The sequence below is a fragment of the Python bivittatus genome, unplaced genomic scaffold (genome assembly GCF_059951505.1).
Source record: "Python bivittatus isolate LINGU-HERP-01145 unplaced genomic scaffold, Pbiv_v1 ctg000670_np1212, whole genome shotgun sequence".
Classification (NCBI taxonomy): domain Eukaryota; kingdom Metazoa; phylum Chordata; class Lepidosauria; order Squamata; family Pythonidae; genus Python; species Python bivittatus.
Window position 1 is genome coordinate 10,721,207 of NW_028277094.1, and position 17,322 is coordinate 10,738,528.

Consider the following 17,322-nt stretch of genomic DNA (forward strand, 5'->3'; position numbering starts at 1 on the left):
TCGTGTTCTTCCAGTTTGCTCTGTATGTCTATAGAAAGCACAGTGATGATAGTAACCTACAAATGGGGTGGGCACTTAATGACATGAGTGGCAGGACACAAGTGCATAAAAGTCACACTTGCGTCTAATGGAAGTGTCTCATTTGTATCAGTTGTACAATTGCGTCACAACACTCGTGTCATTGTGATGTCACTGTGGCTGGGAACAGATGCTCCTGCCTGACTCCCAAATACACAGGGCTGCATCGTAGGTCCAGGAGGGCATTTTCTTTTCTTCCTCCCTGGGCTGTGGAGGAGACTGCCTTTGTTAAAGACTGTTATTCCTTTCTTTAATCAAATTGAGATCTGCTACACTCAGTCATCCCCTCAGTTCTGACAGCAATCAAAAGCCTAGAACAAGAGCAATTCTTAATCAAGCATCCACAGTAAGAACTAAAACAAACCTATAAGAACCTAAAAACCTCGCCAGTAACCAACAAATAACGTTCGGTGTCCCCTCCCTCACCATAAACCCTCCAAACCCTAATTTCTCCTGGGATGCAGCTGATTCCAGCTGGCACTGCTGCAAGAACCTCGAGGCCAAGCCGTAGCCTTAGAGCAAACGTCCAGGAGATTAAATGTCCTGAAGCTGATAGGAAGCTGGGGCAGGGCCCAAAACGCCAGGCCACTGCATTCTGGACAAAGCATTATGCCTGTTTTAGGGATCACACTACAGCACCTATGAGCTTGCCATTTCAAAGGGGCAGAAAGCCACACTGATGTAGGCCATTTTGCCTCCCAAAATTGGGTGCCCCAGCAGAGGGGCTTCAGTGGCAGAAGAAGGTATTTAGGTCCTGCACGCTCTTCAGGAACCTTGAAACTTTGGCCAAAGTTCCATTGCCCTCAACTGCAGGGTGGTTTGGTTCGTTCCAATAGCCAATGTACCTGTCATTGACATGATGGCTACAGAGGGACATCATACTCAACAAGTTATCGTGTGTGGCTCAAGTGTCAGTGTGTAATCCTCCAGCAGTTAGATTGCAGCTCCATCATTCCTTATTGCCAGTCATGTTGGATGGAGCTGATGCGAGCTGGAAATCGATAGTGTTTGAAGGATCACAAACATCCTGCTGATACATGGAATCCCATAGGTAGATTTTCCAGGAATGCTGGAATCAGCCTTTGTAAGAGGTCCTCTTTTTATTTAGACTTCATTCTCTGTGAGGATCACAAAAAACAATAATAGACATGAAGGAAAATTATAATCAGAAGTGAATCCAGACATTGATCTATGATCCATTTGTGGTAGAGCAGAGGAAAATCTTTGAATGAACCCCTTTAAATAACCTAGTGCTTCTGCAAAATATTAAACAATCAATTTTCCATCACAATCAGCTAACAACTATTTCTGTAATTTCCAACTCTGCGAATAGTCCTCAGGCTGCTTACCTTGAAGGCCCTGTATTGGATCCCAACTGTGTTCCTCAACTGTAAGGTCCATTTGTTTGGAATATAACTGAGCAATGAAATTAAAATGTCACTGAGTTAAAGACAAGCCTAATTTTTAAGCTGGGAATCTTATAGATTCCTGTGCAATGGTCCACGAAATAAGAAAGTTCTCCTTAAATTAGTAGTTTTGGTGTCTTAAGGTTTACAATCCTAAAGAGAAAAGATGGTCAAATCATTAGCTATTGTTCATTTCCAAGAGGAATTCTTGATCTTAACCATTGGATTGAACTTGAATGAGAGATTACAAAGAAATTTCAGTGCTGACAGACAGGGAAATAAAATTTTTAAAAAATTTCTGAAAGAAGGGAATGGCAATCCATTTCTATACTGCTAATGTGTTGATGAAGCCACCAAGAGTCTAGCTCAATTCAAAGATTTTGTTTTCAACAACAAAAATAGATTTTTGGGACTGCCAGGAAAAATAGAAGGAAAATGAGCATCTAAACCATGGGGTTTTCATATTGTTCATTTTCAGTTATTTAAATTGGTTGTTTTTCCATTTTACAGTCATATTATTACATCTTAAGTTTCATGCCCAAGTCTCTTATATGGTTCATTTTTCTTGGCTGTTAATTTCATTTCTTCATTTGAATTGATCACCTACATTTTATTTAATTTAGGATTTATCAGTTTGGGGTGAATGGAATGTTTGGTTGTTCTGTTGCTGTAGGAAATTAACCTATTCCTTGTTAACCTTGCAGCTTTGTTACCGCACTGTCAAAGCATTAGTCAATGTTGTGACATTTTAAATTAAACCTCTTGTCTGATTTCTGATGAATAAAGGGCTAGGAGTCTGGGTTAATAAGCCACATGAACCGTGGAACCAACTATCCACGTTGCATTTTCAAAAGAGGTTGAAAAGGCAACCATGTTCCTCTTGAAAAAGTGGAAATGAACTTGCTGAAGTCATCTTTAAGGAGATTTTCAGAGGCTGGGATGGGGGTGAACAAATCTTCCCTTATTCAGATTGTCTCCCTTGCAAATTTGCAAGCCACAGTGACTTTCCTGCTTTTGAAGACTTAATTATCTGTTGGCCCATTTTTCAAAGGCATCCCACATCAAGGCCATTACCTTTGATCTCTCTTCCCTTTCTTCTAATAAATATTCTTTCACAGGTGTCAATGGAGGCTTTTTGCTAGAAGACACCTTTATTTTTTCCTAGTATTGGTTTTTGCCTGATCTTGCTAAGATGGCAAGAGGAGATGAGAGGGAATCTTCAGCCTGCTTCCCTTAATCATCTCTTTGCAATGTTCCTCCCATTTTATTTGCTTTCATTTCAACGTCTGCTACCTTGAAGATGTTCAAACAGGGTGTCTGAAGCTCTCCAACCATTCCCCCTTCTACAAATCTTCTAACTTACACCAGACTGAACCCTCTGGCCAACAGTTTTCAGAGTATGCTGGATATATACCATCTTTTTGCACAATCACTCAAAGCCCGACTGTGATTAGGATCCTGCAGAGCACATCAGCTTCGCTACTTGGGTCTCCCCAATGCTCCATGATAGATTACTCAATGGTCTTTTGCAAGTTCATAAAGTCATGCTGGGCAGATTGTTTTTCAGAGATGCTAGCTCATCACTTCCACCTTATGCAAGGAACCAAGCCTGAAGCACTTGAGAATTTCTTAATTTATGAGAGAAATAACTGACGGGGAAGGGTTTCAATTCCATCATGCAGTTATGAAGAAAAGCACAAGTTAAGTGTTTTATGTTCACTTTTTCCAGTGTCTCCAGCAGAGAGCTTTTCTGAGAGCTTTTCTAGCTCCCTGATTTTGTTTTTCAATAAATATACAAGATAAATACTGAATGTCTTCTACATGCAGAACAGATGCTGAGGGACTGAGCTTCTATTTATATCACTGGAAAATCCCAGGGACTGCAATATACCAAATCTGAGGAGTGAAGGCCCTCTTGAATACATGAGATCTTCATCCTACCAATATCTACCATCTGAGCCCTCTTAGACCAGGGACCTACTCAACCACTCTGCATATGTGATGAAAAAGTAAAGAGCCAGTTATCCCCAAGATGGTTGGAAGTCTCTTCCATGAGAGTGGATTTCCTACAAACAACCCTTCTGTGTACTGAGCAAGAAAAAAGATGCCCTTCTGTAGAATAAATGTTGATATTTGCATCCATTTCCAAATTGTAAGCCTAAGCATCAATCTCACAGGAGCGCACGCATGCGCACACACACACACACAAAATATGTCCTTGCTGGTTTTCAAAAGTTCAGTCATCTAATACAGGGGCATGGTGGCCAAGCAAATAGATTGCTTTCTCAGATCTGCTCAGAGATACATTATATATCTCCAATCCTTTTACCTCTTCTGTTAGCCATGACTTTCTAGCAAATGAGAGTAGATGAGGCTGCCTGGCTGGAACAAAAATTCAAGTTCATCTTCTAGCCAAAGTGGATATCCCAGAAAGAATCCTACAGTTTCTGTGTGGGATACTGCCTTCTGCCCTAAAGAAGAAGAAAAAAAAGGACTTGCCACCCATCGTGCTTGACTGTTTGACATTGGAATCTGGCAACTGTCCAGAAGTGAGCAGTTGTGTATCTTCAAAGGAGCAAGCCTTGCTTATTTTAGCTTTGGAGGACTTCCCAACACCACTCAAACAATAATGTTGGGGGGGGGGGCTTTGATATCTGATTCAGCTCCAAAAGCCCTTTGAACATATGGATTCTTTATCATTGATGAAAAAACTGACAACTTCCCTGGCCATTTCTTCTCAAAGCCAGAGGTGATAAATCATAAAATCATAGAGTTGAGAGAGTCGTAGAGGTCATCTTGTACAACTTCCAGCTCAATACCAGTCTCTGTAGAACACCTCTGATTGATGACCATCCAGTCTCTGACTGAAGACCCCCAACAGAGAAGAAACCACCATTAGTGTGGCAAGCTGTTGTACCAGATGGCAGCCCATAGGGTCAGGAAGTTTCTCTGGAAGTCCAGCCTAAGTGATCAGTCCAGGGTTGTATGTATCCTCAGGTAGTTTTGCATTCAAGCATTTGTGCTCTGGACATCAATGAAAGTCAGAATTATGCAGGTCCACAGAAAGGGTTCTTCTGGTTGCAATTGTTGCAAGGGGCCCTCAGAAGAATTGGCTTGATGACAGCAGTGTGGCTCGGCTCCTAATTTGATCATCCATCTCTGAATGGAGCAAGTTGTGCAGTCCCTAAACACAGCAAATTACTGCACAGAAGCTATAATCACCCTCTGCACACACCAGGGTTCTCTTTTACTGCTCTTAATTGGATGATGAACTCCACAGTGTTCCATTTCCTTCCCACCAGTTTACTTCAGCTAGTGGTTTTTTGTTGTGGTTGTTTTTGCAACTTGAAGACTACCACAATCACATCTTTATGCTGTGCCTTAAAGAAATAGTGGGGTGGACACATTTGAAATATATGCACATCCACCACACACTGTTGCACATACCTGTCACAAGCAAGTATCAATCTGACTATTCAACGTTCTTCATTAACGATATATTGCTGGAAACAATAGCTACTGGTTGATCAAAATCTGATCCTGTAATACCAGCATTACTTTCCCCCCATGGGCCTAAACCTTCATCAAACTAAAATATTTGTGGAGTAAGGTTAGAGTGCTGAACTAGGATCAGAGACTCCCAGATCAACATCCAGTTCTATCACAAAAGTAATTTGGAGGGCAGTTAAAATGTCTAGGGCAGTGTTGTCCAAACTTGGCCACTTTAAGATGAGTGGACTTCAACTCCCAGAATTCCCCAGCCAGCATGGCTGGCTGGGGAATTCTGGGAGTTGAAGTCCACTCATCTTAAAGTGGCCAAGTTTGGACAACACTGGTCTAGGGTCAGCCTACCGTAAGACATACAGTAGGGTTGTTTTTGTGCTGGTGAAAGAAAATAAATTGAGGAAAAAGTGGTATTATGGACACCACCCTGGACTCCTGAGGAAAGGCAAGATATAAATTAAACCAAAGATAATGCTGTGCCCAAAAAGGCTGTGTTGCTTATTCTCGGAGCGTGATCAATTTACTCATGAGAGCTAGAGCAAGGAACAAATCAGGCGCAAGCAAGATTAAAGCACTCCACGTATTTCAAGCAAGGCATTGTAGAGAAGAAAAACCTTGACCACATACAGTACATTTACGTTCTGTATTTAATATGGTAATCTTCATACAGTAATAACCAACCAGATTTTATTTAGCCATTGCTGCTGAGTTTTCCAATTCTTTGCTACAATGGTCCTCACTGTGATTTACAACTAAAACATATTTTAGGCTCATTTCTTGTTCTAGAGTCCTTCATCTTTCCTGTGGTGTGATGAAGCCATTTTAAACCCTGGCTTTGTGGGGGATTTCTCTTTGAAGAGTAACATGGATTGTGTTGCTCATTTCTATCACACCTAGACTGCAAAAATCTGGATGACTGCAGGATGGCAACGAAGAATTAGAGTGTCCTGTATCTCTCTGCTGCCCTATCATGATTATCTAGATTTTTGCAGTCTAGATCTGCTGAACCCGGCTTCCAAATAGATAAGCCAACCTGCTTGTTTGCTCCGATGAAGCATCTAATTCCAGGTCCTGCTCTGAGAGCGCCACGACTGCCATCAACTTATAACTGAGGTGAGGACACTGAATTCTCGATCCCATGGAGAGCTTTCTTAACCTTGAAATCCAAGTAAGTTCTCCTTTCAGATCTCACTTCACAATCCAACAAGATTGGCTCTGAGAAGACAGTGTGTCCTTGTGTTCCATGGGATAATGTTAGAAATGTCATCCGGTCCTGATCTCATCAGAATTTGGGACAGAGATTAAGTCCTACGAATGTTTTGGACTTCCAATGCTCTTAAGGCCAGAGACAAGGACTTGTGAAAATTGGGCTTCAAACCTTCTGGAAAGTCACCAGTGGCTTCCCCCCTCAGTGTGTACAGCAGGGTGGTCTCCCTCATTGTAACGGTTCTAGAAGAACATCTGCCAGGGATGTATGTAATACTGAGTACTAGGGATAAGTCTAGGACATACACAGATGTCCAGGAGTGAGTTGTCAGATCTTTCCAAGTCTATAATTCTGTTGCAAAGACAAGTCCAGTTTGAAGTACCTTTGCTTTGAAAAGTCACTTCATGAGAACTTATCTCATGAAAAGTTCTCCATGGAGGCCCTCCAAACACATTAGGGAAGTCATTCCCAGTTAAGGATGCTTCTTGCAGGAACCTGGAGGCTCCTAGAAACCCATAGTGTAAAACAATCACTGTTAATATGGTATTGGCTTCCAGTCATCATTATGGGCTTTCAAAAGCACCCAGGCCTGCAGCAGGCTGATAAAAGGGTATAAATAAATAATTGCAGTGTAATGAGGTAGCTGGTAAATGTGGCTTTAACATCAGTCACTTGTAAAAGAGCATTTACTCTCAATGTCCCTCCTTTGATTTTTTTCCCCCTCCTACTAAACACCTTTTCCCATCTCCGCACAGCTATTCGCTCGAACTGCCAATCATGGTCTAGTAACAAAATTCTCTTTCTGATCAATATTTCTTCACTTCAGATGTTACGATTGCCTTGAGCTGAAATGGCCCATGTGCTCCGAAACTACATGATGGAGAAGCCAAAGCAGGCCAGGGGAGGGGCAGAGGCTAACGCTGGCAAAATATTGAACCATTTCTGCATTAGCAGACGGGAAGTTGTGCACATATTGATCCGTTTCTTTCCTTTCCTTCCCCCACCCTTCCCTACAGGAACATTTCACACCAGAATGCAAGTTCAAAGAATCCGTTTTTGAAAATTATTACGTCACTTACTCTTCCATGATCTACAGACAGCTGCAATCAGGAAGAGGCTGGTATCTGGGTCTTAACAAAGAGGGAGAAGTCATGAAAGGAAACCATGTTAAGAAAAACAAGCCTGCTGCGCATTTCCTCCCCAAACCACTAAAAGGTAAAACGGTTCCGATATCCTCAGCTACTTGCAGACCACCCATTTTGAATACGATGTGCAATTTTTTTCTCCTGCTGTTTTGTTCTCAGGATGCTTTAGAATTTCTTTTGCATTTCTTACAGGGGCTTTTGAAGCTTAGTTGATCGTTGCTGGCATTTGTCTTCTGCTGCATTAAGGCCCATTTATCTTTCGCTGCGGGGGTGCAATGTGGAGGGGGGGAGAGGGCACCGAATGGGGGCAGCATCTAGCATACATAGATGGAGCCAGGATTGTTGCCATTTTCCTAAAGTTTGGGAAGGAGCTGGCTTTGCAACTTATCCTCCATTGTTTGTCTGTTTCGTGGCTCAAAATGGCAAGAAAACAGACCACTGAATTTTGGCAACTCTGGTTGGAGGAGACGGGTTTGGGGTCTGGATGCAGCCTTGTTGCTTCAAGTTGTCCATCTGTGTCTTATATCTGCAGCTTCCCTGGTAGTTAGCTGTAAATAAATAAATACATAAATCCCACCACAAGCATGGCTCCTGACTTCGATCCCTATTTTGATATGGGCTTGGATTTTGCACTCATCTTTGTAATCTTCGCCTTGAAGGCTAATTAATTAGCAAAACTGCTTTGCAGTGACCTTTCTGGGCACATTTTCGTGCCCTCTGTCCTCTCTAAGGCCCTCAAGGTGATGTTTCCAAGTCTTCCCCCTCCCATTTGAACCTAGCCTCAACCCTTTGGGGAAGGTTAGGCTGAGAAACTACCACTCATCCAAGATCACTTGAATCGCCAGCCAGCTGAGGTTTCAGCCCCATTTTGTTCAGGAGCAATCTCTTGGAAGTGAATTCAAGGAGAAACCTGCTTCTGATTCTTCTCTGATTTTCCTTTCTCCTCCTTCCAACCAGTGGCCATGTACAAAGAACCCTCCCTCCACGATCTTACGGAGTTTTCACGGTCTGGCAGTGGAACCCCAACGAAAAGCAGAAGTGTCTCTGGAGCATTAAATGGTGGGAAATCTATGAGCCAAAATGAATCGACGTAGCCAGGATTGAGACGCTAGAGGAGAGATGACGCATCGGTGAACCTTACCTCTAGAATTGCTGTGGAACCCTTCTTTTGCACCTACCATTCAACCGTTCCTGACAAGCCAACAAACTGGGATAGGTCACTTGGCCTTTTTTCAGCTACTTTAGACTTTCTGGATGTCCCCAAATAACAATAAATGATTCGTGTCAAAGGAAAGTTCCCCAATGATGTAGAATGCGCTCGTGCAAACTCGCGGCATAGCCAGACAAACATTTAGCGGTGGCATAACGTTGCAGAGGAGCGATTCATCCCGCTCGCCTTCTCATTTACTTCTTACCCTTACCTATGCTCTGTGAAAAAAACACAAAATTTAAGAACACATTTTTGCTTTCCAACCGAGAGAGAAATCCAGTCAAAGATCACTTTTTTTTCCTTAGTTCTTTGAGGGAAATTTAAATGTCTCGTGTTTTATATATAACTTTGTTGGGGAGGGGGGAAGGGGGACAAAAAGAATCTGTACACCCTCTGCTTTTTTTTCAGCTTACCATTCTATATATCATAAGGCTTGGTAAGGAAAACGAACCCAAATATATCCTTTAAATTTGGAGCAGCATCACATATTTTTTTTTGGATCTCTTAACTTGAAGGGGTCTTCAGAGCTGTGTCTTTACAAGCAAAGCAAAATCATGCTAATATAATAGTGTAATCTTGAGGATAAATAAATAAATCAGGTTTGGAGCTGGATCTCAGTGGATCTCAAGCTCCAGCAAAAAAGTGTTCTTGTGATTTTAACACACTGAGATATATACAGTTTTTTATAGATTTGTAGTCATCCTTTCAAAGTCCTTGTGCTAACCCCAGTCTGTAGGAACCGAGCTGTTGTGTTCATCCCCAGTCTGAAGAAAATAATTATTTTTTTAAAACAGGGTGAATCAAGTTATTCCCACAATGTAGATTTCCTTCCCCCCGCCCCTCCTCTTCCCTCCACTCTTCTCTTAATTACATTTTGTGTATCATATTTAAAAACAAAAGCAAAACCTGTTGACATACCTTCTTTTTTCTAAAGACAGAAACTGTGGAACTAAAGTGACTTAACTACGTTTTTATAAGGGAAACCATGACATCTTATTTGTAAACATCTTTACTTCCCTGAAATTTGGGTGGTGAATAAACATCAAGGAAAGAATCAACACAGAATGGAGATGCAATCCAGCCTGTTCAGGTCCCTGGAGTTGAAGGAAGTGAGATGGTGGGAAATGTGTGGTGGTCTTTCCTTGAGAGAGGAGAAGCTGTTAAGAAAGGAAAGGGCTGGGGGATTTCATAGATGTTGATATGGGGTAGAAGGTGCAAGCGTCACCACATGGAACCTTTCCGAATACTTTTTTCTACTTGCAAGAGGCTGGAACTGTGTCTTTCCTTCTCTGTTTTTTAAAGCAAACAGAAGTAATGGAACCAGGGGAGGGAGAGAAAGTTAAGTTTCTGTTTAGTTCATCATATCTCTTGCATGAGAGGAAGTTGGATACTGGCTTCAGAAGTTGCATGACCTGTTTAAGATTTTGTGCATTGCTCTCTGTCAAAGATAATGTACAAAGCAGACACGGGCCAGGATGAGCTGTTTCCTGTCGCTTCGTACAAAGGAGATGTTTATTATTTATTGTATACAACCATGCACTGAATAAACTAATTTATATTAAGGTGTCCGTTCTAAAAAAAAGAAAAGAAAAGAATAACCACTGCCAAAGCAGAGCAACAAAATTGCTCGTGGATCGGTTCAGACCCAGAGCCTCTCGTCTGGAGGAACAGGAGATGCAAAATAACCTTGTGTGTTACAGAACTCCAGCCCCAAAGTTTCATGCCTTCTCAAGTGGACTGTGATTTGGGTCTTTTACAAAAGGGATCCTTTGAATGTAAGGAATCCATGGGCCTTTTGAGATGTTAATGGAAGAGCTGTAGGACAGGAGATCTGTGTACCAAAGTTCCATTCCCAGCATCTCCAGGTAGAACTGGAAAAGCTCCTACCAAAATCCTGGACAGCCACTTTGCCAGTCAGTGTCAATAACCCTGGGGGAAATGGAGCAATGGGCTCCTTCAGTTTAAGGCAGTCCTTAGGGAGAAAGCAGTTCCTCTGATGTGAATGAATGGCAGGTGGGAAAGCTCCAAAAAGGAAACTGCTCAAGATTTTTCATTCCAAATCCCCTAACTGGCGGTCATCTCCCCACCCTCAATCAGCTCAAGGAGATGTTTACATGACTATTTAAACCATATTCAGGGGTAGGCTGGAGAGCTATTAAGCGACAGTGATGCAGAATGGAGAGGCAGCCAAGTTCTTCCTCACCCTTGGCCTCCAACTTCCAAGAACATCTTCATGCAAGTGGGTTGGTCTCCCAGTGAGCCGCAACTTTTGCTGGTGAGGGCAAAATGCGGCCTTCTAGAAACAGAAGCCATGAGTCACATTTTGGGGGGATTGAGAAAGATTAATCACTTTTTTCTCTTGCCTTTGGAGGAAAAAAAAATCCTGCACCAGTCAAGATCAATATCTCATCAGAAGCCCGGCATATCTTTTGCGAAGGATGACTCACTTTCCTTTTCAGCCTCTAATATTCAGTTAAATTCATCATGTTTCCTCAATCAGCCTTCCCCAACGTAGATGTGTTAGGCCAGGGTGCCCATCATTCCCACCTAGCATGCTAACATTATTCTGGGAGTTGTAGTCCAGCCCTTCTGCAGGTGATTTGGGAAAAGGTTGAACTAAGACATCCCATCTCCTAAGCATGAAGAACTTACTTTAAGAAATGACCGGGGGGGGGGGGGGGGATAATATTTTGAAGCTTAGGACTTCTTAGAGGGGAGAGCTTTTTGTCCCTCAGCCCCAGAATGAGGGTCTGATATTAGTTGATCTCCTTGTTATTCAGGTCTTGCTTCTATTCAAGCTTTATCTGCCTGTAACTACCCCTAGTCAGTTTTGGCTGATTCCCTACACAGGCACACACACACACACAAAAGATGTAACAGCTACTTGAAAAAAACACCCCTCTCCAAAAATCATGGCAAACTCCTGCATATTGACCAAGAAAACTACATAGATGTGTGAATGCGGTCACCAGGAGATGAACTTCACTCAAAGGAGAACATAATTTATTCATGTTGTTATTTATTACAATACTTACATACCACCAGGCTCAAACCAACTCTTCCCATTATCTTTGTCCCATCAGAAGAAAGCAAATACTCAGGTGTCTTAAGCAAACACCAGAAGAAGCCAAATACTTGTTTGCACTGAGTGGGGATTTTCACTGTGCAGCACACATTTTGATGGTGGCAGAGCGGATCAGCAGTTTAGCAGGCCAGAACATCTCAAGAAGAACTCTGGTAGAATCCTTGACATGTGACAGTAATTCAAATCCTTAGTAGTCATATTCATGCATAAACTGGCAGTTAAGTCCGAGAGATCTTGCCAGGCTACATCCAGACTCTTATTTAAAACTTAGAAGCTGGCAGGCACAGATTCAGAGATGGTTCTTTCATAAGCTAGTCAATTACAGATCCTGGAAAAGCCCTAATTAGAGCTGAAAACTGTACGCCATAAAGCAGATCTATAGCAGTCCCAGGTTTCACATCTCACACCTCCTCCTTCTGCTTGTGCCCCCTGACAAACCAGAAGCAGGTTATTTCTCACGGTAGGAGTACAGGACCTCTGTGCATTTTTATTTGAACAGACCTGCCAGGTGGCAGGACCTTTGCACCTGATCTTGGCCTTTCTAGTTAGCATGGATCTGGAAGAAACAGATAGAGGAGCCTCTTCTGGCTGAGGCTGCAGCCAGCCAGTTCCTGAGATGACCTTTCTGGGTTTGATGAACAAAAAAAAAAATCTGAGATCGACCACATACGATGAAGTCCCAGACTGCTTATCCTTTGTTTATTAAATTAACAACGCTTGATTAAGTTCACCCATCATGCTAAAGCATTAACCATCATTATCAAATCTGAATGGCTGAGTCATGCAACACATCAGCCAAAACCAAAGGCTGCACAGTATTAAGTAACTTAGGCATGAAAGCCAGCTGGGTGACCTTGGGTAAGTAAGTCCCTCCTTTCATCCTATTCAGGACAAGTAAAGACCTGGATGGCCCAGTGGGGAGGCCTGGCAGGTAAAGTGGAGCTATAGGAGTACTTTGGATTCATGCTGTCCTTAGGCCTGGCTAAAACTCATGCCAACTGGGCATGAAATTCAGCTGCAAATCACAGAAATACTCTCTGCTCCAGGCACAGCCTGGCCGCATCTTCATGCCATACTTAAGCAGGTCAGCATCAGAATCCTCCCAAATCAAATCAAATCAAATCAAATCATAATTGGGACTGAAAACAAAACATGTTTTCAGCCTTCTAATTCGCATGATGTAATAAGACAAAGACAAGAATTCCAACAAGTACTTTTGGGTCCAAATGTGAAGCTTATCTAGGCAAGTCAGACTGTGAACTTCTAGTTTTCTTTGTTTGGGTGAAGGGAGGGAAGAAGCTTGTCTCTTCTGAGCAAATGAGAAGGTCTGAACCAGGATAAGGTGTATTAAATTAACAACACTTCGTTGTTAATTTAAATTGGCTGCTTGTCTCGGTACGGGAAATCCACAATCAGTGAAAGAGCTAGAAGCTGCATTCCTACACGATGCGAAACTTGGTTAGTGTTAAGCTTAGCTAAGGCTTCTTAAGTTTAGGAAGCTGGGTGAGTCTGCTCTCTCTAGTTAGCTTATGCTTCATTGGGTATGGAAAACCAAAAAGTGGGCTAATTTAGCTTGCTCTGTGATGGAAAACAATAGAGTGGTGAAAATCTATCCCACTGCACACTAATGATTCCTCTTCTTCTTCTCTGTAAATCCTGGCAGCTTCAGAACTCTATTTCCATTGTTTCTGAGCATGCACAGAGAGGTTGGCCCTCACCAGAGGGTCACTGCAAGTCACCACCATGGACAAACAGTGGGAGATGGAAAGATACAGTGGTACCTCTAGTTACGAACTTAATCCATTCCATGACTCTGGTTGCAACTCGAGTTGGTCTCAAGTTGAGGTAAAGTTTCCCATAAGGTTCAATGTAAATACGGTTAATTCATTCCGCCCTCCGAATTTGGTCGCACCACGAGGCAAATTTCCCCATAAGGTTCAATGTAAATACGGGTAATCTGCCCTCCGAATTTGGTCGCACCCCAAGGTACATTTCCCCCATAAGGTTCAATGTAAATACGGCTAAACAGTTCTGAAACATATGCATTTTATTTTTAAACCTCAAAAACCTTCCAAACACCACAAAAACCTTCCAAACGCCACAAAACACACCACAAGCCTCACCGAACGTCTCCTTGCTACCGCGATCTCGCCCACAGGAAGCCGCGACCGCGTGGCAGCAGGGAAAATGGCCGCGGATCCGGTTCGTAAGTAGAGGCGGAGTTCGCATGTCAAGGTAAATTTTTGGGGCCGGAGCTGGTCGTATCTCGAAAAATTCGTAAGGAGGGGTGTTCGTAACAAAAGGTACCACTGTACATCTCTCTCTCTCTCCCTCTCTCTCTCTTTTATATTTATAAAAATATAAAAGAAGCTGGAAGCTGGACCCTTTCTTTCCAACAATCCTGAAGGAAGGCACACTCACAGCTGAAAAAGAAAGTGGGAAAGATGCCGACTGTACCTACTACCTATCAGTGGAAATCTTAACGGTCAACATCTGAGGATGCTGAGCCACGGATGTGGGGGAGACTATTGGAGAGACGAAGCCTTGGCAAATCCATCCTTTGCTGTTGCTTAGAGACGCAGCTGAATCCCAGGGCGGATTAAAGCAGTTCTCGCATTGGAGAGGATTGTGCTCAGGCACTGGAACGGCAACTGTCATCAGTTGCTCCTCATGGTTGAACAGCAGCATCAAAAATACAGGCTGCAAACCCCTTGGCGGTTGCACGTCAAGAACTTCCCAGTTGGCAACTAGGTGCCATTCTGCTTCTTTGAGAAGCACGACCCTTGCAGAGAAGCCTACAAGAGGCAATTGCCAATTATTGAGAGGGTTCTCAACCCTTTTTGGGGAAGCATCTGCTCCAGATTTTCCATAAGCTTAGCAAATTTACTTCCTTTTATCTCCTGCCTAAAATTAGGATTCAGGGGCTGCAAAATGGGGGTGGGTAGGCTTCCGATGGGGCCATTTATACCTGATGGGCTATGAGTTGCCTAAGCTGGGTTTGGAAAAGAAGAATCAGTCGTAGTTGACTGTGAACCATTAATCACCTGGGCAACAAGCCAGGAGGTCTTCCTCATCCTTGGTAAGATGTATTGTATTTTTGTTTCAATTATAAGCCACAAATTAAAATAAATTAATGTCCACAAAGGTTAGGACAAGTTGGTTTCCACTCTGGGGGCAATGCAAGCATGCCAAAAGGATGAATCTCAGTCACTGGCTTTCTTCTGTTGCTGGGTTTCTTACCCTTTGTCTCTCTGAATTGCAGACTCCACTTCCTTTGCACTGCACTCAACTACTTCTGGAGCAAAACCTATCCATGCATATGAGGAGGGACTTGTTTTTTAGCCAGTTTGTTGCAGAGCCCAAGACTGATTAGGGTTGAGAGAGAGGCCCTGTCCCAAGGTTACCCATCCTGCTTCCACGCCCTGGGAGTAGTAGAACCTGAGTCTGCCCACTCCTAGTCCTTCCACTATATCAGGCTAACTCACTGACTTTCTTCTGTTATTCCACCGATGTGTTAATAAATAGCTTGATGGGACTATTTACAAAGTTGTGTTAAAAGCTGTAGAGGAGAACAGAGAACTTCTTTTAAAAAAAGGCAGACTTGGTCTTTTGACTATGAATTCTATAAACATACAGTGAAATCAATGTTAGAGTATGGAAATGCTTTGGGGAATAGTTCCTTCAGTAATGAGGACAATACAGTGGTGTAATTGACATGAAAAGTGAAGGAGCAGGCTAAGGAGCAGACAGAGCCTACTGAAATTACTTTGTTCCATTTTCCACTTTTTTGAAACTTCCCTCTTAGTTCAGGCAGTGCCAGGAGCTTAATTAGGGTGATGGGTTAGTGGCAGTGGCTTAGATCTTCCTAATGAGGCGAAAAAGTTGCTTCGGTACTTTTAGGAAGCAGAGATTCTTGACTTGCAGAAAAGGGAACGTGGCTGATCATAGGCAGGACCAGTCAACTTGTCTTGGGAAGTGATGATGGACAAAGGGGAGCTAGAAATGCAAAGTAGACGTGATGCAGAATAATTACAGAGGGGTTAAATCAGCACTGGCTACAGAGGCAAGAAAGACAAACTTAATAGGAAAATTTGGTGGCTGAAGAAGCCCTCAGTCCTACTTTACTTGCTGCTGAGTGGCTACAGTTCTATGTCTCCTCCAACCTGGTTCTCTGAACTCAAAAGGAATGGGGGAGGGTGCTGCTTAGCTAGCAAGAGCCATAAATATGGGCCTCTGGTCCATGATGAACTTATGCAACTGCGTTATGCCAGACAGGTGGTGGGTCTATTTGAGAGTGCTGACTCAGCCTTGCTTTCATGCCATTTAGCACTCTTAGTCAATCGAAACGGGCTGAGCACTGCAGTACCCATTTGGAGGTGTGAGCCCTTTCCACAATGAAGAGAGAGGTAAGTTCTATCAGGGCTATCTAGGAGGCCACAGAGGAGAACAGAGAGTAACCTAATCAGTTGGCCACCTGGAAAATGGGTGCTTTGTGACTGGCCACACCCACCCAGCAAGCAATGCCCATAATACATTTGCAACCTTTCAAACATACCCATCAGTTCCACCCCTGTTAAGAACAGCTGCAATAAACCAAAGTTAAGTGACCATGAGTCAACATGTGTTGTTTGCATGCCTACAAGAGAGATAAGAACTGTTGTTGTCTCTTCTCAATTCTCAAAGGACCAGGACAGGTCACGTTTCCAGTGCTCTTTGCAATGTGTGAAAACAAACCTAGGAAGATTGTTGTTCTCACAGCGTTGGGCTGGAGAAGCTCCCCTCAATCTGGAGTCCTCCAGGTGGGCTGTTCCATAACTCCCACTATAGCCCATCCATGGAGTTGCCGTTTGATCAAGCTGGAGTGCACCAGGTTGGGAAAGGGGTAAGAAGAAGAGGGAGATAAAGATTTGGAAACCGCAATCATTTTCTGCATCTGCTCTAACAAAATATTCCAGCAAATAGTCCATTAAGTTTGATTTTCAGCACAGGGAGGAAATCCATGCTGAGCCTTGCCTGGCAGTTGAGCTGCTAATGCTGAGAGGGCACTGGGGAAGCAGTTTCTGTAGAAACAGATGTGTGAGTTTAAAATAAGAGAAATCTTTTTGAGCATCTTTCTCCTCCCATATGCTTCGCCTTGCTTTAGCTGCCTGCTTAGAAAAGAAGAGGAGAAATCTACACTGATGTGCCTTTAAAAACCAAGAGGAGCTAATGCAAACTCTTGTTATCAAAGGAAATTTCTTGAAGCAGGTGACAAAAGATTGGATTCTTAAAGGAATAATTATAATTCTCCCTTCTTCCTCCCTCCTCAGAAGCAACTTGCTTTTTTATCCATGGAACTTTCTGGGGAGAAAAAGAAGGATCAACCTCCTTCTAGAAGCCTATAGAGGAGAAACTGGAGCGTTAAAAAAAAAGAAAGAAATCAATTAGCATAATGAAATCAATAAAACTAAAAAACAGTGCCCTTTGCTGTTTGTCAGATATTATTCATGTAATTGGTATTTCTAAGCAAATAATGATTTTTTTTTATATTGTTTCTCTTGATCTATATTATGTCCATACGATGCACAGGGAAACTACGCACAAGGGGCAGTCCAGCTGCAGATGTTCTAATCATTCATGTTGTCTCTCATTTGAGTGCCAGAACTGAGATTTTTTTAAAGAAAAGGTGGGGTGGCTTTTTAAAAAAT

General features: G+C 42.7%; 1 protein-coding gene across 2 annotated transcripts in view; it reads left to right on the forward strand.

Annotated features, from left to right (window-relative positions):
- The window catches only part of FGF13 (fibroblast growth factor 13), a 119,184-nt gene extending 109,070 nt beyond the window's left edge, over positions 1–10,114 (forward strand). For both annotated transcript variants that reach the window (XM_007430284.3, XM_007430286.3), the window contains 2 exons: positions 7,212–7,410; positions 8,298–10,114. In XM_007430284.3, the coding sequence (XP_007430346.1) occupies positions 7,212–7,410; positions 8,298–8,434 (336 nt within the window). In that variant the 3' untranslated portion in view covers positions 8,435–10,114. The remainder of the gene's footprint in view (positions 1–7,211; positions 7,411–8,297) is intronic.
- The last annotated feature ends 7,208 nt before the right edge of the window (positions 10,115–17,322 follow it).